The sequence below is a fragment of the Mesoplodon bidens genome (assembly GCF_964165515.1).
Source record: "Mesoplodon bidens genome assembly, chromosome: 19".
NCBI lineage: Eukaryota > Metazoa > Chordata > Mammalia > Artiodactyla > Ziphiidae > Mesoplodon > Mesoplodon bidens.
In genome coordinates this window covers 12,813,259-12,840,653 of record NC_138179.1, presented here as the reverse complement: position 1 = coordinate 12,840,653, position 27,395 = coordinate 12,813,259, and the positions used below count along the sequence as shown (strand labels likewise).

At 41.5% G+C, this 27,395-nt stretch overlaps 1 protein-coding gene across 1 annotated transcript in view; it reads right to left on the bottom strand.

Annotated features, from left to right (window-relative positions):
* Nucleotides 1–21,848, bottom strand: part of CRLF3 (cytokine receptor like factor 3) — a 36,824-nt gene extending 14,976 nt beyond the window's left edge. The window contains exons 1-6 of the mRNA XM_081220544.1: nt 21,663–21,848; nt 9,077–9,284; nt 5,828–5,915; nt 4,740–4,917; nt 2,630–2,852; nt 1,806–1,938 (exon numbers count right to left, since the gene is read on the bottom strand). Coding sequence (XP_081076670.1) covers nt 1,806–1,938; nt 2,630–2,852; nt 4,740–4,917; nt 5,828–5,915; nt 9,077–9,284; nt 21,663–21,779 — 947 coding nt within the window. The 5' untranslated portion in view covers nt 21,780–21,848. The remainder of the gene's footprint in view (nt 1–1,805; nt 1,939–2,629; nt 2,853–4,739; nt 4,918–5,827; nt 5,916–9,076; nt 9,285–21,662) is intronic.
* Between the last annotated feature and the right edge of the window lie 5,547 nt (nt 21,849–27,395).

The window sequence follows — 27,395 nt, the reverse complement described above, 5'->3', positions numbered from 1 at the left end:
CCCTAAAATGGGTAACTACACCTATTTCATTGGGTTATTGTAAGAATCAAATGAGTTAATATAAGTAAAGTGCTTAGAACAGTACCTGGCACATAGTAAATGCAACTTAAATATTAACTGCAATTAGTAATACTATGATTATTATTCTTATTATGATCTGAGGTATCTGGCCTGAATCTGTTAACTCAGGAAGTCCTATCATTATACAGAAGTACCCTGTTCTCAGCAGACTCACTAATGGGAGTATTTCTATAAACAAGGGACATCAGCAGAGAAGAGGTTTGTTAGTACAGAAAACTCCTGATTACCTGGGGAATAATTAAATAGATGTTAGGTACCAGACTCCTCATTCCTCTGTTAGTTTTTTCTGGTTATTAAGTTATTCTTTTTTCATAACGTAAGGGGTGAGAGGAGTTGTCAAAAATGAGACAAGGTTTCCGATGGTGACGACCTCCCCACGAGAACATGCCTCTTGCAAAGGATCTCCTTCATCCCTCTCCAGAAGAGGAGAAGAGGAAACACAAGAAGAAGCGCCTAGGGCTTCCCTGGTGGCGCAGTGGTTGAGAGTCCGCCTGCCAATGCAGGGGACATGGGTTCGTGCCCTGGTCCGGGAAGATCCCACATGCCGCGGAGTGGCTGGGCCGCTGAGCCTGCGCGTCCGGAGCCTGTGCTCCGCAACGGGAGAGGCCACAGCAGTGAGAGGCCCGCGTACCGCAAAAAAAAAAAAAAAGAGAGACAAAGCATAAACTAGTGCATTCTGATCATGCTGCCAGTTCAAATGACTTGGCTGGTGGAGAACATGGCAACACTAGTTTAGATAAAACTTTCAGATACACTCCATGCCTTATACAACAAGGGACTGGGACCAAGAGGAACTTGGAACAAGCATTCACAATAAAATCCTATGATCTCACAACTTAAAACTTAGAGGAGAGTTTGCTACACTGAGGTGTGTATGGTGAACATCAGACAAGCTTCACTTTTCTAAATCAAAGTTTGGGCTTTGGTTTTTAGGAAAAGCTGTTTAGAAATAGGACCACAGAGAATACATCTCAGACAACATGAAAACAAGAAAATTTTTCTAATACAGGAAGAAATGGATGAAGAAATAGAAAATTAGGGCTTCCCTGGTGGCGCAGTGGTTGAGAGTCCGCCTGCCGGTGCAGGGGACACGGGTTCGTGCCCCGGTCTGGGAAGATCCCACATGCCGCAGAGCGGCTAGGCCCGTGAGCCATGGCTGCTGAGCCTGCGCGTCCGGAGCCTGTGCTCCGCAAGGGGAGAGGCCACAACAGTGAGAGGCCCGCCTACCGCAAAAAAAAAAAAAAAAAAAAAAAAAAGAAATAGAAAATTAATTGGCGGCAGGAGAGGCATGCTTTCAACTTTATTTTATAGAGACTATATATATAGTATATTTACTCTGATAGGTTGTCTCTCACAGATACTTGCTCTTACTGATTTACAAAGAAAAAAAAAAAAAACTGGGGACCTCTGAACGCTTAAGATTGATTTTTGAGAGGTATTCTATTTACCAAGAAGAAAGAAGATGTAAACACAGTGAACACACACTATGTATCAGGCGGAAGCAAGGCATTTTATACCCATTATCTCAGTTCATGCTCATAATAACCCTGTGAATACATACGAGAAAAGTGAAGCAAAGAGAAATAAGGAAATTGCTCCAAAGTAACACTACCTAGAAATGACGGAATAAACTCAGGACTGTTTTGATCCGAAGCTCATGGATGCTCTGTGCACTTCACTTACTGCCTAAGGCATGACAGACAGATCTTTTAATATCCACTTGCCTGAATGTTAATGTCTGCCCACAGAAGTAAGTGGGAGCGCTGGAGTAGAGAACACCGGACGATTCAGCATCATTCCGAAGCGCTATGTTTCTTCGACTGCTCAGACTGTACCCCTCAAAGCCAGCTGTCCACTCTTTTTAAAAAGCAAAGATATTGTAAATTGTTAGAATCTTTTGGGGAATATCTTCAACACAGACACATTAAATAAAACTTGGAAGTGGAAGACGCTACTTAGGGTTCATGGGCAGTTCAATGAAAGGAAAAATTCAGTGACAGGGTGTCATGGTCAATTCTACAAATCACAAGAAAGATTTTAGTCTCTTCCTACACATTTCTGGCAAGGAAGATCAAATAAGTGTTACCTCTTACCTAATAAAATCACGTTTGAGCTTATTCCAACCTGATTAAGAAGTAATTAACCGAGTCTAAATCTTTTTTTTTCTTCTAAATCTTTTAAAAAAGTTATATAGGAGAGGTCAATTTTGGATCCTAAGACTTCTAAGAAAAAGCCTCTATCAAGATATATGTTGAAGGTTTGGGTCAAATATTGCAGTCTTCTAATGCAATATTTAAAATCTTTGGTTTTAGGGATGCTTATAATCCTGCCTGGCACTATTCGGGGACTCTGGAGATAAGAACAAATGAAAATTTCTCAAAATTCACATGAAGTAATTTGAGCAGGAAGTAAAAGACATATTCCATGTTATTCTCCATCAATTCAGGGTTTATCCTTAGGAAAACGGGTTGTCAGTGTGCTGCCTTTAGCACAGGATACGTGTACTCATGCACAGCTAAGCTTCAGGAGTGGGAAGGCAACAGCATACCATGAGGCACCAGCGTGGAATGACCTATCTGGGGGACACTCCAAGGACTCCACTCCTGTCGGCCATCTCCTCGGGCGCAGACTCTGAACTGATAATCAACATTGGGGTCTATGTGCAATACTATGAATTCAGTTTCAGAGCCTACATACACGTCCTCAAAATGACTGGAAGTACATTTACGGAACTGGAGCCTGTAATCTTGGGCGGTAAAGTCGTCATCCACCTGAGGAGAAAGGCTTTACGTTAGGTAAAAGTCAGAGAATAACTCCTCTCAGCATCACTACTAGGAACTTTGAATGGGGGCATTTGGGGCCAAGCATACAGGCCCACATGCTCAATATGGGCTCTTCTCAGGAAGGTCAGAGGAAACGTGCCATTATTATTTCCCTTCTTGTCCTTATTGAACCATGTGTTTTATAACCCCAGTCTGATATGAAAAAAATCTGCTTCCTCTGAAGTAATGGCATGTCTTTTAAACAATTAATGCCAAAGATAAGACATTCAAAATTCAAAGACAAGTATCCCAAAACTACATTATTCATATAACCAAGAGAGAGCTCATATCTGAAATATATAAAGGACTCCTTAAAATTAATAGAAGACAGGGCTTCCCTGGTGGCACAGTGGTTAAGAATCTGCCTGCCAATGCAGGGACACAGGTTCAAGCCCTGGTCCGGGAAGATCCCACATGCTGCGGAGCAACGAAGCCTGTGCGCCACAACTACTGAGCCTGCACTCTAGAGCCCACAAACCACAACTACTGAGCCTACATGCCACAACTACTGAAGCCCATGAGCCTAGAGCCCGTGCTCCGCAACAAGAGAAGCCACCACAATGAGAAGTCTGTGCACCGCAATGAAGAGTAGCCCCCACTCACTGCAACCAGAGAAGAGCCTGCAAACAGCAATGAAGACCCAACGCAGCCAAATAAATAAAGTAAAACAGTAAAATAAATAAATTTTTTAAAAAATTAATAGAAGACAAACCACCCAATAAGGGAAATGGGCAAAAGACATGAATAAGCATTCTAGAGAATAAGAAATGGAAGCAGCCAAAAATATATAAAAATATTTAACCTAATTTGTAGTATGGTAAATACAATCAAAACCCACAATGAGATACCATATTGGCAAAAATATAAAGTCTGACAATGCCAAGTATTGGTCAGGATGCAGAGTAAGAGGAACACATACACTACTGGTAGAAGTATACTCTGGGACAGTCACTTTGGAAAGAGTTTGGTATTTCCTAGTAGAGTATAGATCCAATACTCTTAAGACCTCATAATTTTATGGCTAGGTATATGCTTCAGAAAAAAATCTTAAATGTGTACACAAGGAAATATGAATAATAATGGTTACAGCAAAAAAACTGGAAACTGTAGGTCCACAGATAGGCAAAAGAATAGAAATGGAATAAGAGTCTTTATTTAGAACCAACAAAAGCATCTCTACTTCTTTCTTCTATACAAAGTTGTCAATTTTTAAAATCACATTAAAAACAACAAAAAATTAATTAAAAAACCAAAAAATTGGAAAAAATAAAAATTAAAATCCCATTTAAGAAAATAGTTTCCAGAAGCTGACCACCCACCTCTGAATGATGTTATCTGTCAACAGCCAAGACATCATGACTCATCTGGACATGGTTTTTATCTAAAATATGGTAATTCACACGCATAATATGATTTAATACACAAAATTCTTGGCAATGCTGAGAGTGTGAAAAAACGATACTTTAAGACTTTATTTCAGAGGTATTAGTTCAGTGTTGAACAGAAAAATATCCAACACCCAATATTCACTATCACCTTCTGCCTTTTCTAATTCTGAGCGATCTTCAACTCACCAAGAGTTAAGTTTGGGAAATATATGATGGGAAACAACATTTCGACACAGAGATTTTATAAAGTACCTTCAAAACTGTTTATCCCAACTGGAAGAGCTACCTCAGTTCAAGTTCCCTGTGACCTTAGTTGTAAAGCAAAGGGCACTTTTGTTCATGAAGAGAAGAAAATATTCAAAGGCAACTAATAAAAAAAAAATCGTAAAGGCCCCCAAATCTCAAATCCATCATGCTGAAGCCATTTCTACAATCCTGAATTACGTACCTTACACCATCGTACGATGATGCCTCCGGGTTTCTCTATCAATTCTTCTATCTGTACTGGTGGGCGAGATGCTACTGTTCCATGCTTGAAAATATGGTCTTTCACTATGTTAAGAATTGAGTCATCCAACTGAGCAGATAAGCAAGGCACATCAACCAGTAAAGGCACCTCTGGTAAGCTGAGGAAACAAAGCTCATGTGTTTATAAGGCTTTTAACTGAGAGTTAAAAATACAAGGGAGTATAGCCTTGAAAAACTGCAAATCACTATGCTGTACACCTGAAATGTATACAACACTGTAAATCAACTATATCTCAATTTTTAAAAAAATAACAAGGAATATTTTATTTATTTATTTTTGGCCGCACTGCACAACTTGTGGGATCTTAGTTCTCAGACCAGGGATCAAACCCAGGCCCTCAGCAGTGAAGGCGTGGAGTCCTAACCACTGGACTACCACGGAATTCCCCAACAAAAAATACTGTAGATCAGTCACATACTGTGACAGTGCAGAAGCCCCCAGTAAATAATGCTAATGGCAGTGGGGGTTTTGCAAGATATTACATTAAAATTCTCTTCCCAAATAAATAAAAGGAACGAGAGAAAATGGGTAGGATCACAACTGTCAAGTTTATAGCAAAAGATCTGGTTTACTGAGCTATGACTCAGTTTTGTTTGTTTTAATTGAAGTGTAGTTGATTTACAATGTTGTGTTCATTTCTGCTGTACAGCAAAGTAATTCAGTTATATACATATACATTCTTTTTTATATTCTTTTCCATTATGGTTTATCACAGGATATTGAATATAGTTCCCTGTGCTATACAGTAGGACTTTGTTGTCTGAGCTATGACTTTGTTCAGATTTTTTTAAACTAACAATTCTCTTACACATTAGGATTGCAGAAAATCGGTAGTAATTCTATACCAGAGATTACAATCACAACTATTTCATACTAGTAATAACTGGTAATGGGCAGTGAAAACTTGAGAAATACATTTTCTATATCCCTGAATCAGAATTTTTAACAGGGGAAAAGAAAAAAAGAAAAGCGGACAGCTTAAGCCCAAGAGACACTAACTCTTTTACCTGTCCAACTGGATGTGTGAGGCCTTTTTGGTAAAGCTCCACAGTTTTTCATTCTGTTCTCCTACACCACCCAGAATGGCGATCTCACCTACAATCAGGAATAAGAGAACTAGTACAGGGGAAAATGGTCACATTATAAACTAATCAACACAACCCGTGTCTAAGTGGGTCTCTGGTTCTCTTGAAAACAATTCTTAAGTGTTGTCACAAATTCCCCAAAAGTAAATGTAGAAACTATTTTACGAACTTCCCTGGTGGTGCAGTGGTTAAGAATCCGCCTACCAATACAGGGGACACGGGTTCAAGCCCCTGCCTGGGAAGATCCCACATGTCGTGGAGGAACTAAGCCTGTGAGGCACAACTACTGAGCCTGCGTGCCACAACTACTGTGCCCGCACGCCTAGAGTCCATGCTCCGCAACAAAGAGAAGCCACCGCAATGAGAGGCCTGCACACCACAACAAAGAGTAGCCCTCACTCGTCGCAACTAGAGAAAGCCCGCGCGCAGCAACGAAGACCCAGTGCAGCAAAAAATAAACAAATAAATAAGAAACTATTTTAGAAACGACTTTAAGGTTAAACGCAAGAGGAAGGGGGTACACAATGACAACATTCTGCCAGAGATGAAAGATTCTGCTCTACAAATGGAAACTTGGTTTGTCAACCAATTTTATGCAAGGCATAAGTCCCAGGGACCTCTTCCCATCTCCCCTACAGAATCTTTATCAACTCCAATAGGAGTCAGTGCAAATATTATCCTGACATCAGCAATAGGGTGAAGGGTCATATAAAGGAAGTATTATATAAAGTCATAAGAAAATGATCAACATCTCTGTCCTTCCACAGCCCTAAAGAACACTACTAGAACTGTTTTCCATCTCAGTACACCCTGGAGTTACTCAAGTGTTTTGAGACCGTATGAGGTGACCTTCCACCCTTACCAAAAGGAAAACAGACACGCTGAACACTGCCTCAAAATCCTAAAAATTTCATAAATAAGTTTTTAATCCCTCGGGAAGGGAGGGGAGGAAAAAGTTTGCAATTTAAAACATTTCTGAAGTATATAAAAAAAAATCAGATGCTGCAACAAGCATGTATGTGTCTCAAAGGATTTATTTTCTAAAATAAAAACATTGGTCAAGCCTCGTGGTGATTGGTATACACTCCTGACCTGTGCTGAACTGCTGCTGAGTTTGTTTCCAAATGCTAAGCGCCCAGGGAAAGACATTCTGAAGTCCTGCTAAAAAGAATTCTCTCAAAGGCACTGATATTGTCAGTGGCAAATAAACACTTCTCCTTGAAGATAAGACAAAAATGTAATTAGTGTGTAAAGATAACATAGTACTATATTCTAAGTGTGACCAAAAAGGAGACTAACTTCCAGCTGGAGTGACAGATCTGGGAGCCAGCCAAGCACACTTTTTATCCTATGCCACTCACAGCACTCATCGAAGAACCAATGGTATTCAGTCTCCTTCCCTGGATCCTTTTTCCTCAACTGCCCTTTAAATACCAACGTCCCTCAGAGTCCCACCTTCTGTAGCCTTCTCTTTTCATACTGTACACTATCTCTTGATGGTTTTACTTATTCCCATGGATTCAGAGGTGACATACACACCATTCACTGCCACATTGACATCTCCAGGTATGATCTCCCTCCTAAGCATCACACCCACATTCCCAACTCCTGGCATCTCTGGCACCTTGAACTAACATACCCCAAACCAACTGTCTAACTACCCACCCTCCCCCTTCATATTCTGTGTCAGTCAACGGCACAATTTACCGGTCGTTTAAAATCACGCTGAGTTGGGTCATCCTAAATTCTTCTCTTTCTCCTTCATCCTATAACCAGGCAATCACCAATAATCAACACTTACAGCTCAGTAAGATCACCATTAATTCTATCTCCAAAATATCTTTTTTTTTAATTTTATGTTTATTTATTCATTCATTCATTCATTTTTGGCTGCGTTGGGTCTTTGTGGCTGCGCGTGGGTTTTCTCTAGTGGCGGTGAATGAGGGGCTACTCTTCATTGCAGTGCACAGGCTTCTCATTGTGGTGGCTTCTCTTGTTGCAGAGCACGGGTTCTAGGTGCACGGGCTTCAGTCGCTGGGGCGCGTGGGCTCTGTAGTTGTGGCTCACGGGGTCTAGAGTGCAGGCTCAGTCGTTGTGGCACACGGGCTTCATTGCTCCGCGGCACGTGGGACCTTCCCGGACCAGGGATGGAACCCGTGTCCCCCGCGGTGGCAGGCGGATTAACCCCTGCGCCACCGGGGAAGCCCCCCCGAAACATCTTAAACCCTGCCCCGCCTCATCTTCGCCTGTCACCGTCTCCATCGCTACCTATCTGACTGCTGCCATGACTGCCTCATCAGTCACTCTTACTTCCTTACAGCCTCGAACGCAGTCTCCAAACGGTGGGCGGTGTCGTGTTTTGAAAGTGCAAATCTGACTGTGTAACTCTGCTGCCTAAAATACCGCATTCAATACCTCCCAGATATGCCATTCACTTTACTCTTGACGTTACTTCTGCTTTCCATCGTGCTGTGACCTCCTTTTCTTCCTTTGCCTGCTTGACGAATTTCTTCAAGCCTCGGTGGAACTCCTCCTATAGAAAGCCACCCTACACTCTTCCAGAGGTAAGCGTTTCCCCTTCTGTGCTCCCGTGAGGTCTTAGATCTCTCTCATCGTGTGTGCTTCTCTCACTGGGCTGTGAACCCCAAAGGGCAGAACTTATTGCCTTTTTATTGAATGTACCTGACAAAGACCTACAGGAGGGAAGGAGGGGAGGTAGGTAGATGCGGAGACAGGAAGGCAGCAAGGCAAGACCCGAGCATGCTTTAACCAAAATAACGGACTAAAGTTAGGGATAGAACCACTGCCATTTCAGGAGTAAACGCCAATCCTACTCCTTAATCTCTAAAAAGGAAGATGGCAGGAAATCCTATAAACCACTGACACTCTGAAAAATATGTGAACAGACTCAAAATGACGGTAAAATCACTGTGTTAACAGAACCATGAGAAAAATCATTTAGTCCTTATTTTGTAAATGATTATAATTAGTACATTAATTGCACTTACCCTGGGATACCTCACTGTACACCTGTCATCCTATATCACAAACTGTCCCAAGGTACGAATAGCCTCAGCACCCCACAGATGGCAGGAAGCCTGCTAGAACCCTGAGATACCAGCAGTGTCAATCTGAATGTGCTGCATTTAATGGGCTCCCTGGACTCCCCACCTTCTTGGACTAAGTCCGCTGCAGTGTTAACTCCGTGCTCTATCAGCTTCTGGCAGTCATCTAGTGGTTTAATGGTCTCCTGTTCAATGGTGTCCACCTCTTGCAAAAGGGTCACCAATCGCTCATCCAGGAGCTTCCCAAGGGTTCCTTTCAAATCATTAAAATGCTGTTTGAGGACATCTCTCGTCTGGGATGCACTCTCTTTGATCTGAAAAGAAATAACATAAAAACTCAGAATCAGAATCTCTAGAAGAGGCTAATCCACAGGCATCACCCCTAATAATCTCAAGGCACTACACAACCAGCACCTTCCATTCAATGATAAACCAAATGTGATTCATTTGTGCAAACCTGCAGAATTCCATAGAGTTGGCCTTCAGGTGAGACAGAATGGTCCCATCATTCGCAACTATGTCAATCTGGCTAAGTTAATTAAACACACCATGCCTCAATTCCCTTATTTATCAAATGAGTATAACAATGCTTGCTTCATGGAGTTACTGCAAGGATTAAATAAAAATAGTCTATGTACCGCACTTGGTAAAATAATGGGCACACTTGTTCTCAATAAATAAACGTTAGAAATAAATATTATCTGCACAAAGTAGTTCTTGGAAATAATACATTTCAGTACCAAAAAAAATTAAATTAAGAGGAGATTAAAATTCATTTTACTGAAAAGCAATAAAGAAACGGTAGATTAAAAAACCACAATACAGGGACTTCCCTGGTGGCGCAGGGGTTAGGAATCTGCCTGCCAAAGCAGGGGACACAGGTTCGAGCCCTGGTCTAGGAAGATCCCACATGCTGCGGAGCAACTAAGCCCGTGCACCACAGCTAGTGAGCCTGCACTCTAGAGCCCACGAGCCACAACTACTGAGCCCACATACCACAGCTACTGAAGCCCACGTGCCTAGAGCCTGTGCTCTGCAACTAGAGAAGCCACCGCGATGAGAAGACTGCACACTGCACACCGAACACAGCCAAATAAATAAATAAATTTATATTAGAAAAAAGAAGAATAGCTATTTAAAAAAACACAATACAAAAAAATCACTTCATGGACAACATGCCCTCCTTATGGTAAAAGAAAACTAAGAATTTATTCATAATCCAAAAGGTTCAGAGGAGGCAGAAGACAGATGTTCAGGAAAAACACACATCTGGGACAATGACTTCACCCTTTTTGAGTCATGGTCCTCTTTGTGAATCTCAATAAGAGGTTTATAAGCCTTCTTCCCAGAAAAATGAATAAACCCTACCCAAAAGAAATTTATTCAATTTCAGAGATTACCAATTCCCTCAGATCCCAACCATGGCTTGCTCAGAGCAGTAATTCTGAAACTTGCTTTGCAGAAGAATCACGTATCATACAATTGCATCCTGTTATAGTTTAGATGGCAGGGCTCCATCCCAGAACCAGCTTGGAGACGGGGCTGGGGGAGCGTATGGGCAGAGTTCTTTTTCACAAGCACACCTGTGACTCTGCAGCCCAAATTTTGAGAAACACTACCCTAGGTCCACAGAGCCCAGATTAAGAACTGCTGTTCGAGGAGATATGACAGGAAAATCTTTACATCTCACAGATATTTTGAAAACAAGTCAGTTGGCTATATAGACACCGGATTTTTTTTTTTTAAGAATACAGATAACACACAATTCACTTTTTCTCACTTAACAGGAAAATTCAAACTATAAGCCAAACACTCAGTTGAATTAAAGCAAACTCATACTTTACTTTGCAGATATTATCATATTAGTTTCCTAAGACATGTTATGTTTACTACCCTAACCCTTTGCTAACTTGATCTTAGCAAGAGCATTTGACGTCCAAGAAAAATACACCAAGAAAAGAACATATCAAAATATGGATAAAGTACAATATTTCAACAGTTAATAGAGAAATTTAGAAAACTTTCTATTTATTCTCTAACACTAAAATTAAAAAGAATACAAAACTGTTGTCCAAAAATGTTCACAACCATGTAAAAACAAAAGATGCCCATGTCTAAGGACTACAAAGAAACACAGGAAAAAAAAAATGGGTTTGATTGGCTGGGGTGAGGAGATCACAGAAACAATTTTTTCCCCTTTTGACATTAATGTAAGTTATGATGGTATTTGTGCGGTAAGTGAAAGAATTTCTTAAATCATAAAGAAAAAGAGAAATCCTAATTTAAGTTTAATTGTTAACTAATCTCTGTAAAGTTACTAGAGAACTTCTAAACCCAAGTCAAAGTTTAAAAAAATCAGGGGGCGGGTATATTCAAAATGTCCTTGAGTTGGTGCATCACCAACTGTAGGATCCTTGAGAATCAGGCCCTAACATACATAGCACCTAGCAAATAAATGTTCAATGAAATTAAATTAATCGTGTATGTTTTTAAGACCTTTTAAAAAGAACCAGGAAAAGAATGCCTTATGATTCTGATACATCTCACCTGGAATATTGTTAGAAATGCAAAATCTCAGGCCCCACCCAGAATTACTGGATCAGAAGCTGCATTGGTAACAAGATCCCCAGGTGATTCATACAGACCTTACAGATACCAGAATAAATGAAGACAACGTGTTGGAGCACCCTCACCACCGGGAGGAAATTCTGCAGTCAAGCGCTGTACCAGTGAGGTCCTATCTCCCTCTTCAACGGACACCGCACACACAGGAAGTGCACTGGTTAGGTAAAGTCAATTTCCTCTTTAGGAAGAATTCAAAAGCTCCTTCAAATGCTGCAGAGCTCCACTACGTTTTGTTTTTGTTTCAGAACCTCAGAAAAAAAGGAAGTGTGTGAGCACAAAGCAGTGAGAGGGCCAGCGAAGGGAGAATCCATTTCCAAATCCACCTCCCGCAATTTCATTGTAAATTTGACTCCTTTTTGTTCATAGATTCCGACCATTGCTGTTTCAAGCTTGACACTACCTTGGCATCATTTTCTTCTCCCTGAAATAGTTCATAATTCAAAGCCACAGCCACCTTTAATCGAATCATGTAACTAATCAAGTTCATTCGCTCGGCTTTTAATAAAACTAATTATAAAATGCGAACTTCGCTGCTGAGTGAATTTCTTCATATTTGATGTGGTACCATGGTCCAGTGTGGTCACTGTTAGCTCATTCAATCTTCCCAACAACTCTGAGAGGTAGGTCTGTATTGTCTACGCTGACGAAAGTAAAGCTCAAGGAAGTCAAATAACTTCCCCACGGCTTCCCAGTGCCAGAAACAGTGTGACTCCAAGGACCATGGTCTGTCCATTACACCAAGCTGGTTAGTGCTTACAGACCCCATTTTAAAGCATTCCTGTACACCAGTAAATTATGTATTGGCTGAAGACATTTCCTGCTGCAACGTGTATTTCTTGTCCTTGCATAAAGAATCATGTGGTAGATTCCATATATATGTGTCAGCATATGTATGGTATTTGTCTTTCTTTCTGACTTACTTCACTCTGTATGACAGACTCTAGGACCATCCACCTCACTACAAATAACTCAATTTCATTTCTTTTTATGGCTAAATAATATTCCATTGTATATATGTGCCACATTTTCTTTATCCATTCATCTGTCGATGGACACTTAGGTTGCTTCCATGTCTTGGCTATTGTAAATAGTGCTGCAGTGAACATTGGGGTGCATGTGTCTTTCTGAATTATGAATTTTCTCAGGGTATATGCCCAGTAGTGGGACTGCTGGGTCATATGGTAGTTCTATTTTTAGTTTTTTAAGGAACCTCCATACTGCTCTCCATAGTGGCTGTATCAATTTACATTCCCACCAACAGTACAAGGGAGGGAGATGCAAGAGGGAGGGAATATGGGGATATATGTATACATGTAGCTGATACACTTTGTTATATAGCAGAAACTAACACAACATTGTAAAGCAATTATACTCCAATAAAGATGTTGAAAAAAAAATGTAGTAGACAACCACTCAGGGCAAAACAACTGTGATGGTTTGTAACAAAGTAAATTTAAGAAAAATACAAATGATACACAACTCAAGGTCTCAAAAAGGAAACTGTAATATACACTGTTTATGTTGATTAACAATATTCAGAACGAATTTTCCACTAAAACCTCTCCTGTAACAGACCATTAAATCTTATTTACAAAGATTCTACTGCAGTTGACTCTAATTCCAAAGCAACTGTATTTTTAAAGTTTTAACATTAGGATAAGTTCTCAAAATGCCAAAAAGTCATCAAGCTTATACATCAATACTAAGCCATGCAAAAGCCTAGTAAATATATACTTCACAGCCCTCCAAGACAACAGTGACTGATACTTTCCTCTAGAGTTTAGCTACTAAAATGTCATAAAACCTACCTAGAATCTGATTTAAGACACCTGGTCTTAACTGGCAATATACAGTTGCTCTATCTATAATATAACACAACATAACGTGTGTGTTTCAGGAAATTAAGTAACTGGAATCTCCTCTACCTCCTCTGAAACATGCATTTTCATGACTTTATAGAAGAAAAGAATTTTTATCCTCCAAGTGTAATCTCAGAATTTATTTTCCCAATTGTTTTGCTTACAGGAAACTAAAACTATTTTAAAATTAGAGACTGGCTTTAAACGCTATTAGCTAACAAGAACATAGGGATCAAAAATAAAAGTCAAAGATAAAAAATAGTCAACTGAAATTGAAGAAGCTAACCAAAATGTTTCTTCTCAGTTCATATGAAATGTACTGCATTAGCTATGTGTCTTCACACTGACACCAAGATATTAGTCATTAAAAATAATAATGGCAATAATAACAATACAACAGCAGCTCCCACCTACTGAACACCTACTGTGTACCAGGTACTTATACCCATGGTCTCACTTAAATTCTACCACAACCCAGTGAAAAGCTAGTCAAGTGGCAGGAAATCTGAACTGTCTGCTTCGTGTATGGACTCATATGTGCTGCTACATTTCCTTCTTGTCTCTTACAGTTAGGCTTTTTGTTTTTTAAAAAAAATATTCATTTATTTATTTGACTGTGCTGGGTCTTAGTTGCAGTATGCAGGATCTAGTTCCCTGACCAGGGATCAAAACCAGGCCCCTGCATTGGCAGCGTGGAGTCTTAACCACTGGACCACCAAGGAAGTCCCTACAGTTACGTTTTTTTAAAACATGCTTATTAAAACTTTCAAAAAGAAAATCCTGATTATATCAGTTGGTAGTCTGTTACATTAGTGGCCCCAATGAACCAGGAACCATGCCTTGTGGTACTCATATCCTCATGCAGACCTCTCCCCTGGACAGGAGGCTGGCCTGGTGACTAGCAATGCAGTCACATGTGCATCGTTATAGAGTGGAACTGAGCTGTGCCAACTCCAGGCCTCAGCCTCAAGACTACCTGGCAACTTCTGCTTCTGCACTGCGGGGGTTCCTGAGCCACTGCGTAAGAAGCATGGCTATCGGGGCTTCCCTGGTGGCGCAGTGGTTAAGAATCCGCCTGCCAATGCAGGGGACACGGGTTCAAGCCCTGGTCCAGGAAGATCCCACATGCCGTGGAGCAACAAAGCCCGTGCACCACAAGTATTGAGCCTGTGCTCTAGAGCCCGCGAGCCACAACTACTGAAGCCCGTGTGCCTAGAGCCTATGCTCCGCCACGAGAGAAGCCACCGCAACGAGAAGCCCGCGCACCGCAACGAAGAGTAGCTCCCACTCAACACAACTAGAGAAAACCCGCGCGCAGCAACAAAGACCCAACACAGCCAAAAGTAAATTAATTAATCTAAAAAAAAAAAAGAAGCATGGCTATCTTTCTTGAGAGAACAAGTGGAAGGGGAAGGAGAGTGAGAGGAGTGGGAGGAAGAGTGTGGGAGGGAGAGAGAGAGCTTGGCATCCAGGCTCCGCCATGCCAGCATTCCAGCTGAGTCCTGCTACTACTTAAGGCTCCGAACAGGTAAGTAAATGTTCTATCTTGAACAATCCAGCCTCAGCTGCCATCTGACTGCAATTACATGAGAGCTGCCAGCAAAATCAGAACTGCCCAACTGAGCCCTGGTTAATCCCCCGAATACTAAGCAAATGGTTGCCTTTTAAGCCATTATGCTTTGGCATAGTTTATTATGTAGTGACAAATAACCAAATCATGATAAAACAAATGTTTAATTCTTGATTATCTGCATTAGTGAATAGGGTGCCTATAGTCAAGACTACGAACAACCTAAAAAGAATGTCTGCAAAATCACACCCACGACATTCATAAAGGCATCCATTCTATATTTATTGAGGTCTCGTGCCAGGAATGGGGTTATAAAGATGAATAAGGCATGATCCTGACCTCAAAAAACTATCATTCTAGTAAAGGAGACAGTTGTATGCACACGTAACTATAGTAAAAAGTATTAAGTCCTTCTGTACGTGAGAGCCACAAGCTGCCATCAGAGCTCAAAAAGGTCATTCTGCCGGGAAAGAGTGTGGAGACATGTAAAGAATAAGTTACCAGTTGGAGAAGTAGGGGAGGTCACCTTGAATAAGAATAATATTTGGTGGTATGATTTCTATGGCTAATATTTATTAAGCAGTTCATATGTCCCAGGCATCGTGCTAAACGTTTTACATACATTTCTCATTTTAATTCCCACACTGGCCAAGTAAAGTAGGTACTATCCTTATCTACATTGTACAGATAGGGAAGTGAGGCGTCAGGAAAGTTAAATTTCTCAAGGCCTCACACCTAGTAAGGGCAAATGCAAAAAAAGTAAAATAACTGCAAATATAAATGATTCATGGATACCCCTCAAAAATAAAAGCCTGTCCCAGGAATTCCCTGGTGGTCCAGTGGTTAGGACTCGGCATTTTCACTGCCAGGGCCCAGGGGCCCGGGTTTGATCCCTGGTTGGGGAACTAAGATCCCACAAGTCAGGCAGTGTGGCCAAAAACAATTAAAAATAAAAATTAAAAAAAAGTCTGTCCTACATTTGTTTGGCTTTAGGTCACAAATTAGCCATATTATTTACCAGGTTTCTAGTAATAAGAACAGTTCTTCTCTATCAAATTTAAATTTACATTACACTCTATATTAAAAAAAAATTCTACACAGAGAGAAACTGGACTCCTCTGTGACACGCACTTTTTGAGGTTAACATTACAGACTCTGAATGCTTGTTTAAATTCTCATTTATATCCTACATTTCAAGTGAGGTTTGGACTCAACAAGCAGCTTTCAGAGTGTCGTGTTTAAAGACAATTTGTGAAAAGACTTAAAAAAGGATGACTGAAAAGCCAATGTAAATATGTGGTTTTTGCACACAAATATATGTGCAGCTTCTTTTTCCCCTTGGTAGTTGATTATTTAGTGTTGCTTCTAGAGCTTTGCTTCCAGTATTTTGGCATATTTGAATCAATACATTTTCAGCCTACCACCAACAAATGCTCCATAAGTACCTATGTAATAGACTATTCACCTTTGCATTAAAAATTAGACTGTACGTGGGAAATTTTTCATAATGCTTATGATATAATGCTAACCAAAAGAAAACAACAAATATAAAGTTGCATATACAGCAGTCCTTCAATTTGGCAAAATAAAATGTCTAGAAGGATACACCAAAATGTTAACAGTGGTTGTCTGTAAGGAGTAGAATTATGGGTGATTTTCAGATTATTTCATCTTTTCTTGGTTTTCCCCAGCTCCAGATTTAACCTTTTCTTCGGACACTATAATAGGGGCATTTTAAGTACTACTGCAGTAACAGATTATTTTCAAACAGATTTTTTGGACTGTTTTGAAAACGGGTAACAGAAGGGGAAGTGGGAGATAAAAGAAGCAATAACAGCTTTCTTTTCTTCGCTGAGCTACTAAGACTTCCTGCCCTGGTTTTCTGAAATAACTTTTTCCCCCCACTGAGTTCTCTATCTGTTCCAGTCTTTAACTAGTATGCTACGTGTTTTCAAATCCTGTGAGAATAATGATCTATGGAGAACCTGGTATTGTACGTTAGGAATATCGAAGTTCCTAATAAGATCTTCAAAAAATTGTCTGAAATCATCTATTAAAAAATTAAAAACAAAATACTATGAGAGGGCTTCCCTGGTGGCACAGTGGTTGAGAATCCACCTGCCAAGGCAGGGGACACGGGTTCAAGCCCTGGTCTGAGAAGATCCCACATGCTGCAGAGCAACTAAGCCCATGTACCACAACTACTGAGCCTGCGCTCTAGAGCCTGCGAGCCACAACTACTGAGGCCCGCGTGCCTAGAGCCCGTGCTCCGCAATAAGAGAGCCACCACAATGAGAAGCCCACGCACCGCAATGAAGGGTAGCCCCCGCTCGCTGCAACTAGAGAAAGCCCAGGTGCAGCAACAAAGACTCAACGCAGCCACAAATAAAAATAAATAAAATAAATAAATTTAAAAAAATACTATGAGAGACAAATGGTCACAATACGGATGTTAAGACACGCTAGGACAAGTATTGGCTTGAGATCGTCAATTATTCACTTGTCTGTCACTGCATAATTATCTAAACCCATGTTATTTCAAACAGCGTTTTAATCTTGAGGATAAACCACAGCCGTTTACAACAACACACCTATGGTTCAGGATAAACTACAGAAATCGGTAGAGAGCTGATGAAGAGTTAATGGTATCCTCCCAGGCACTGTGCCTCTATTTTTAATGTGCATACACATCACACCTGATGATGATTCACCAGGTCTAAGGGGGGCCTGATTGCTGCATTCTTCACAAGCTCTCAGGTCAGGATGCTACTTGTAGTAGCAACGATCAAAGGGACACAACTGCCCAGAGCTGGGCAGGGTCCTCACCAGTGTCTTAATTAGGCACCAGGATCTGGCCCTTTACTCTGAAAGGGCAGAGACTTGCTCTTGTCAACGCCCCTACAGACACTGAATCACACTAATTAAAGGCACATGAAGGCCAACCGTTCATTTTAGAGTAAATTATAACTGTACACAGACTAGAATATTGGTATTTCTCACTGCTGGCACCTCCAGTACCTCAAACTAATCCCCCTTTGATAATGTACAAACGTGGAGTTCCTGGACCTGCAAAGCTTAAAGACTAGGTCCTGGGCAGTGGCAATGTCGTCAAACTAGTGTCACTCTTTGAGGCATATCTGACTGGCCAGCTGACATCACTATGTGACATCCTGATCAGCTATCTCTACTTACAACAAGCAGGAAAGTCAACCTGTAGAAATCAACAAGGGGTGAACAACACAGTGGAACTGAAATCTAAAAATGAATACACAAGAATTTAGATTTTTCCTATTTGTTTTGTTTTTAGGCGGAAGAGTCTAATGACTAGCCACCAAAGGAAAGAGTATATCTGTGAGAGCAATGCTCTGTTTCCCTACCCACAGTATTTCTAGGACCTAGAAGTATCTCCGACCCACAGAATGCACCCAGTGCATATCTACTGAGTAAATGAACACATGAGTATTTAAGGAGGGTTGAAGTTAATTTCTTTGAGGTATTTACCTCTTAATACCAAGGATTCCAGGGAGCTATACAGAACTATTCTTAATGATTTCAACATCAGTTACTCCAGGCTGACTGTAAATATTATCTGATTTCCTGAAGACAACGAACATCTCTCTAGTCTTTAACTTATTCAAACAGTAAGAGTGTTACAGACTACCCTTCATTCCTACACAGAACTTCCTTTTCTCTGAAGACAGAGGGTAGGGCTTAAACTTAACCACAGAAGAGAAACTGCTACATGCTGGCAGTTGTTTTTCACACTAAAAGATTGACAGTAAAATACTGTTACTCTTGTTCCTTCTAAATTTTCGTAGCCATGATTTCCTAACAGGAGGCAAATTTTTAAAGGGTAAGATTTTTAAACGGTAAGAAGCAAAAGCAAAGATAAAAAGTATGCCAAGAGTTCTTGAAAAGGTTAAACAAAGAGTTACCACACGACCCAGCAATTCCTAAGTATATACTAAAAGAACTGAAAACATGTCTACACGAAAACTTGTACATGAATGTTCACACCAAGATTATTCATAAGAGCCAAAAAGTGAAAATAACCCAAATATCTATCAGCTGATGAATGGATAAATAAAATGTGGTATATCCACACAACAAATATTATGCAGCCACAAAAAGGACTAAAGTACAGCTACATGCTACCTCATGGATGAACCTTGAAAACATTATGCCTAAGTCAAAGAAGCCAGCCACAAGGGGCCACAGACAGTATGGTTCCATTTATATGATGTGTCCAAAATAGGCAAATCCAAATAGAGACAGAAAGTAGTTTCGTGGTTATCAGGGGCTGGAAGAGTGACAGCTAACAGGTATGGGATTTCTTTTGGGGTGATGAAAATGTTCTGGAATTAGTGGTGATGGCTGCACAACTTTGAAAATACACTAAAACTGCCGAATTGTACACTTTAAGGTATGAATTTTATGGTATGTAAATTACATATCAATTTTTTAAAAAATCCTATGCAAAAAGGAAACAAAATCGGCAAGTAAAAAATATACACAGAGGGAGCATCTTTCCTCTCTGCTCTCTCATCCTTCCCTGATACAAAATCTTTGACTGAAAAGCCATATATTTTATGTAGTTATTCTGAAAATGACTGGAACCCTAAAAATATCCTAACCACTAAACAAAAGCAGCTGCTTATTTTGATAACATTTTTGTAACACTGACCTTCCTTAAAATGCAAGTTGACAGAGGACTTATTCTACAAACCCAAACGTGTACAACCCACTGGAATTAGCTTTGAGGAAGAATTAAAGCTTTTAGAACTAGAAGCTGTTGTAACTGGCACCGGCACAAAACACGTTTCAGTTCACAACAGTATGACATTGCTCAGGCTAGTCCGAAGGCAATGTCATTAAGAACCTAAGCTAATGGATGTTCTCTTAGTGTCTTCTGTTTCAAGCACAAGACAATGGTCCTCAAAAACAAAACAAAACCCCATACCAAACTCCACTAGGTTATAGGACAGTATGTTCTGTCTTTAAATTTTTGGACATAGAATTTAAAAGAATGTAGGTTTGGAAACAATACTAAACCATTCAGGATGAGATCATACTAAATTGTTTTAATGTGTTCAATATCACAGGAAAAAGTAATAAGTACTTCTCCCAGGTGCTAAGCTCATTCATTTAGTATCACCTGTGTTTCTTAATCCTTGATGCAGTTAAACAATAGTCTCACTCACATATGACATCTTAATTGGCTGCAACATTAATCATATAATAAGAGATACTTTAATCTTTTTAAATATGCCCTAGATTTAGAACCTCTATTTCAAAACAGCAGAAGGAATAATGTGGATGATTTCAAGTGGAAATCAAAATGAATATATTGGAAGGCCTTAAAAAGCATTCGTCAAATCAGGATCACCCTATCTAGATCTTGCTCCCAGATTCGCTGCTAAACTACACAAGATGCCTGGCCTACATTTAAAATCTACAAGAATTTTTAAATGCATAAAACCTAAAGCATGTTGAGTATCCTTAAGGGTGAGAATATCCAAAGGCACTGTTATCACAGCACTATTCTACCAGTTGTAATTTTCAGATTCTATGCAGCATGGGAGTTACTAGGATGACAATATATATTAATAACAAATGTGATGTTGAAAAATCCCACTCACTCAAATGATTCCACTCAGACGGAATCCCACTGACTCAAAAAGCACTAACTAAGCACCTGAATTAATAGTAGCTTGAGGATTATCTGTCCTCCTGCACATTGGCAGTGGGTTCTATCTTTTTCGGTATATGTTCCAGGGTGTAGAGAAACCATGTGGCGTTCCTCTATCTTTGATAACCAGGTCCCCATGGAGCAGAAAACTGCCGTGACTTGAAAGTATATTTAGCTTCTCCTTTCAACACTTCTCTCTTTAAATCTGTTTTTCCATTTCCCTACACTTTTGTATCCCATCCCCTAGGGGCTTCATTTTTCTCCTTTTGCCCTTCCAACATAGCTTCACCTTAAAATCCAAACTCTAGAATGGGATCCCGCTACGTGATTTTTTAATGCTTTCAAGATCATATGAGATACTAAGTACTACTTGGACACCAATTCCATTCATTTAGTGTTAACGTTACTACTCCTGCGCTCCTGTCTCTCCTTAGTCCATCCCTTCCACTGTCCATTCCGCCTCCACTTTGAGCTCTCCCCAAGTCACTGCTACACATTTTCCTCACGCTCTCTAAAATCGCTCTCCATCCACAAGGTAGGTTTTCCAAAGAATCTCCACCTCCCCCAACTCTCTCAATCTTCACGACCCTCTGTGACGCCCTCGGTTTTTGCTCTGGTCCCTCACTCCCCCCAACCTCGGACCCCATCGCATCCCCGACACCGCCCCACACAGCTTAGGGAACGCCCCTCACACTCTCCCTCGATCCCCCAAATTTGCCCCTTCCTCTTAAGACCCCCGTCCCCCTCCCCCACCTCCCACCGCCCCGCAGAACCCACCTCCCCATTCCCAGACCCTGCCAGGTCTCCCGAACCTTCAGAGACGCTTCCCTCCTCCCTTTAGAGTTTCCGGACACTCCCGCCCCTCGCAGCCCTCCGTGCCCTCGCCCATCTTCGGGCACCCGCGCCCTCCCCGGGGCCCACAGCGCCCCTGCGGGCGCGGCCCTCCGACCTGCCTCCGCGCCTCCCGCAGCCCCTGCAGCCTCTGGCCTAGCTCCCGCCGGTAGCTCTGCGCCGCTTCCACGCTCTCGCGGGCCTCCTGCAGCAGCAGCTCGGGCTCCAGCTCCATCGTCCCCTCGTCCGGCCGCGCGGCCGGCGGCTGCGGGCGCGGTTCCCGACTGTCCCGGGTGCCGCCGAGCGGCCCCGAGCGGCCACGCGCAGGCGGAAGCACCGCCCCGCCCCGCCCCACGGCGGCGTTGATTGACAGCAGCGCTCGACAAGCGTCCGGGTCCTGCGCCTCCCGCGCTGCAGGCCCAGCTGGTCTCAGCTCAGCTCCCAAGCAGCACCTGCCAGTGATGCTTCCTCGGGGCACGCATGGAGCCAGGGAAAGATTAATGACTACACCTCACGAAGCGCTTCCCGCACCTTATTCTGGCCTCACTACCGGGCCTCCTTGCACCTCTATCCCACAGAGGAGAAAACTGGGGGACAGAGAGGAGAATCAACTTTCTCAAGCCGTCGGGATTTCAAGCCGTTGGGATTTTAACCCGGATGGGTCTTGAATCATCATTGTCCTACCTCCCTAGTAAACGAGCATCCCTGCAGTGGCTAGTGTTTTAGGAGGTTACTGTGAATCAGGCACCACGCTCACAGGAATCAGACAAAGGCCGCATCACCCAGAAGCACATAGTCTAATAAGGGAGCCAAGAAAGAGGCCTAAGCGTGGGCCAGCGGTAGGTACCTCAACCCTGGTAGAACTGCAAGGCGGATGTTATCAAACTTTCCCGTGTGGGCCAGGTAATTGAAAATGTGGTGCTCGGCGGGCCATAAGGCCTCTGTTGCAATATAGTGAGTAAATGGGCGTGACCGTCTGCTAATAAAACTTATGGACACAAATTTGAATGTCACATAATTGTCACACGTCACAAAATATTCTTTGCATCTTTTTTCAACCACTTAAAAAGGTGAAAACCATTCTTCGTTCAGGGGCCATACAGGTGGTGGGTCAGATGTGGCCCTGGCCATAGTTTTTTGTTATTTGTTTTTTTAAAGTTTTTACTGAAATATAGTTGATTTACAATGTTGTGTTAGTTTCAGGTGTACAGCAAAGTGAATCAGTTATACATATACCTATATGCACTCTTTTTTAGATTCTTTTCCATATAGTCCATTACAGTGTATTGAGTAGAGTTCCCTGTGCTATCCAGTAGGTCCTTACTAGTTATCTGTTTTATATATCGTAGTGTGTATATGTCAATCCCAATCTCCCAGTTTATGCCTCCCCCTTTCTCCCCTCTGGCCATAGTTTGCTGACCCCTGGCCGAGGATGGTACAGTTGCCTCCCCAGGTAACAAAAACAGAACAGTGATTGTCTCAAGGTTGCACAATGAATCTGTGCTAGAGGCTAGATTCCAGTTTTCCTGGGCCAGACTAAAGCTCCTTCTACCACATTGTTTGGTGCTAAGTAAATGACACTTGAAATTAGAGAAGTTTAGAAAATGAAGGCTCTTCTGGAGAAAATGGGAGATTATCTTTGTCCTGAAGTAGCAAGGCACTCAGTAGATTCTCAACAAATACCTGTGGAATGAATCAAGGCATTAACTAAACAAAAAGGGGTAAGTAAAGGCATCCCAGGTAAGATAAAACTAAGGAAAGGGTATAAGGACTTGCAGACAGGAATATAAATGGATTGTATAAGGAAGGAGGATCAGACCACTCTGACTGGAGAGGAAGGACTGAATAATATATTGGGAGATGAAGTTAAGAGAAAAGTAAGGGCCCTGGAGTTCAGGTTAAGAAGCTTTGACTTTAATGAATAGACATTAAAGGTTTTTGCATGTGCCATGACATTTGCAAAACAATGTTTTAGGAAGATAAATGATAGAGAGGTGGGACTTGGGTTTGTCTTAAGGTAAGGCAGGGGCTGGCATACTGTAAATTCTCAATAAATATTTGTTCAGTGAAATGAATATGCATGAGATAACTAGAGGGGAGTAAATAGGCAAAACTAAATGGCGTTAGTCTAGTTATGATATGATGGAGACGAATTAGGATGTTGGCTTTTACGGAGTTTTGGGTTTTTGTTTTTTTTTAATTAATTTATTTTTGGCTGTGTTGAGTTCGTCGCTGCGTGCCGGCTTTCTCTAGTTGCAGTGAGTGCGGACTACTCTTCGTTGCGGCGCATGGGCTTCTCATTGCGGTGGCTTCTCTTGTTGCGGAGCACGGGCTCTAGGCACCCGGGCTTCAGTAGTTGTGGCACGCGGGCTCAGTAGTTGTGGCTTGCAGGCTCTAGAGCGCAGGCTCAGTAGTTGTGGCGCACGGGCTTAGTTGCTCCGCGACATGTGGGATCTTCCCGGACCAGGGCTCGAACCCGTGTCCCCTGCATTGGCAGGCAGATTCTTAATCACTGTGCCACCAGGGAAGCCCTTGTATGGGGTTTTGACAGTGAAAGCAGGGGGAAAGATAGGCAAATGGTTCAAGGGAACAGGAGAGTTTGGACACACATTGAGTCAGTAAAAAACAGGATTTATTAATTGTTCTTGAACATGGTATGTTCTGTGTGCTCTCTAAAGCTAATTGAACAGAATTGGCTCCCACTCCAGAAAGCTTTACTAAGTGAAATTTTAAAAAAAATTAAAAGGAAAACTTCCATAAAGACAAGCTACCAATCTTAGTCCCATTCAATTTTATTTCCTTGACCTACTAACTGATGGGAGGCAGAAAATGTGTATCTAATATATCCACACTACCCACAAAAATAACATGAAGAAAACTGAAGAAAAGCTGTAAAACTGCACCCCCAGGCTCGAAATTTTTTTATTTTTTTTAACTTTAGAGCACAAGTTTCTGAAAAATAAATGCTCTGGTCAATAATAGAGAGGAAGATTGATCTAGAGGTGGTGATGACAGAAGCCAGCAGGCCATCAGACAGGGCTTTACAGAGTTTTTAATCTCTGTGTCACCACATTAGTCTGACACTGACTTTTCAAGAGTACCCAGAGGTGAGCAGATTCAGAGGCACAGACTCCTCATGCTACAAGAAACAAAGGACTTGATAATTGATTTATTTACAATAAGAATATAATTGACGGGCTTCCCTGGTGGTACAGTGGTTGGGAATCCGCCTGCCAATGCAGGGGACACGGGTTTGAGCCCTGGTCCGGGAAGATCCCACATGCTGCGGAGCAACTAAGCCCGTGCGCCACAACTCCTGAGCCTGCACTCTAGAGCCCGTGAGCCACAACTACTGAGCCCACGTGCCACAACTACCGAAGCCTGCGCACCTAGAGCCCATGCTCCACAGCAAGAGAAGCCACCGTAATGAGAAGCCTGCGCACCGCAACGAAGAGTAGCCCCAACTCACCACAACTAAAGAAAGCCTGAACGCAGCAACAAAGACCCAACGCAGCCAAAAATAAATAAATAAATAAATAAATTTTAAAAAAAGCACTGAAGTTTAAGTTTGGAGACTTGGCTAAACATTGTAACTCGTGTGAGCTACATTTCTCTAAATCGACAATAATGTAAATGTCTTCCTCACAGGACTCATGCAAAGGCTGAATAGTATGGCCAGGTAGAAGCACACATTTACTTACAAAATATTTAAAGAGTACAAGGTATGTGTCTGGCTCTGTGCTTAGATGCTGGGAATCAAATCAGGAATGAGACCTAGGACTTGCCTTCATAGTCCAGTAGGGGGATCACTCACACATAAGCAGGAATTTATATTCTAATATATTGAGTGCAATGAGTAGAAGCACAGAGACGGCCACCTAATCCAGCCTAAGGTAAAGTGGAAGGAAGAAGGTATCAGGAAAAGTTTCTTGAACAAGGTAAACCCTAAACTGAGTCTTAAGGCTTTTCTCCTTTCCCTTCCAAAACCCCATCAAAATAACAATTAAGGGATTTAAAACTGGATTAGGAAAAACAAATGGATTAGGGACAAATGGAACAGTAGAGAACACAAAAGAGCACTAGAGAGTTCCATAAATTTTTGGAAGATGGAAAGTGGAGTAGTAGTAATTGCCCAAGAAAACTGCAGGAAGTTACGATCTAAACTGAAGAGGATGAACCATTCAGAATTGGGCTAACTCTCCCCAAAGGCTCCTGAGAAACTCATGGTATATATCCTTTTAAAAATTTTAGTCACTTAAAAAAAAATCACAACCCCTATTCTGACATTCCTTTCCTTATCCTACTTCCTGCATTATTTTCTCCTCAGCATTTAGCCCTGTCTTACCATATACTTCACTTATGGATCATTTTTATTACATGTCTCTTCCAACCAGAATATAAATTCTAAAAGGATAGGCATTTTTGTCTGTTTTGTTCATAGCTGGCACATGTCAGGCATTCATTTGTATTTATGGAATGGATGGAAGGATGAATAACACAGCACATGAGAATGAGGCATGGGACTGAAAAGGGGAGACGTCAGTTAATATTAGAGTTAGATATTTTAGGTCCCTTGCCCTATTCCATGCATTTAGGTGACGCCTCCCTATTGCTTCCACAAAACTGCATGAGCTATAAACACCTCTGCCCCTGAATAGATTGGAGGAGAAACCAAGAGGTCCAGAGAAAAGACCTCCACCTATAAACATTAGGAAGTTCCCCAATGAAAATCTCCTGATGATCCTACAGTAGAACCCACGAGTGAGTCCCACCTATGCTAAAAACCTTCAATCAGCTTGAACCATTTTTTAAACAGCTTTATTGAGTATAACTGATTTGCAATAAACTGCATATATTTAGAGTATATGACGTGATGAACTTATTCATCAGTAGATACCTGTGGAACCATCACCATAACCAAGATAATGAACATTTCCATCACTCCCCAAAGTTTCCATGTAACCTATTCCTTTGTAATCTATCCCTCCTTCAACCCCTGAACACAGGCAATGATGATCTGCTTTCTGTAATTAGAGATTAATTTGCATTTTTCTCAAATTTTAAATAAATGGAATCATGCAGTATGTACTCTTTTTTCATCCATGTTGTTTCATGTATTGATAGTTCATTTCTTTTTATTGCTGAGTAGTATTCCATGGTATGGATGTGTTTGTTAATGTACCTGTTGATAAGTTGTTCCAAGTTTTTTACTATTACAAATAAAGCTGCTATCAACATTTGTGTACAAGTGTACAAGTCTTTATAATATAACTATATTGGGAATGTGGGAGGAGAGAAAGTATGGAGGGCGGTGTTACAAGAGAATGAACCACCATAACAGGACTTTAATGAATACTGTTTAAAATTGTTAGATCAAGAAATAGCTGTTTAGGGCTTCCCTGGTGGAGCAGTGGTTGAGAATCCGCCTGCCAGTGCAGGGGACACGGGTTCAAGCCCTGGTCCGGGTAGATCCCACATGCCGCGGAGCAACTAAGCCCGTGAACCACAACTACTGAGCCTGTGCTCTAGAGCCCAGGAGCCACAACTACTGAGCCCGCGTGCTGCAACTACTGAAGCCCACGTGCCTAGAGCCAGTGCTCCACAATAAGAGAAGCCACGAGAATGAGAAGCCCACGCACCGCAACTAAGAGTAGCCCCCGCTCCCCGCAATTAGAGGAAGCCGGTGCGCAGCGAGGAAGACCCAACACAGCCCAAACTAAATAAATAAAATAAATAAATTTATTTTTAAAAATAGCTGTGTAAAGATATTGAAATATTTAAAGATAAGCAGATATTTATAGTGCTAGAAGACCAGGGGTCGAACCCGTGTCCCTTGTATTGGCAGGCAGAT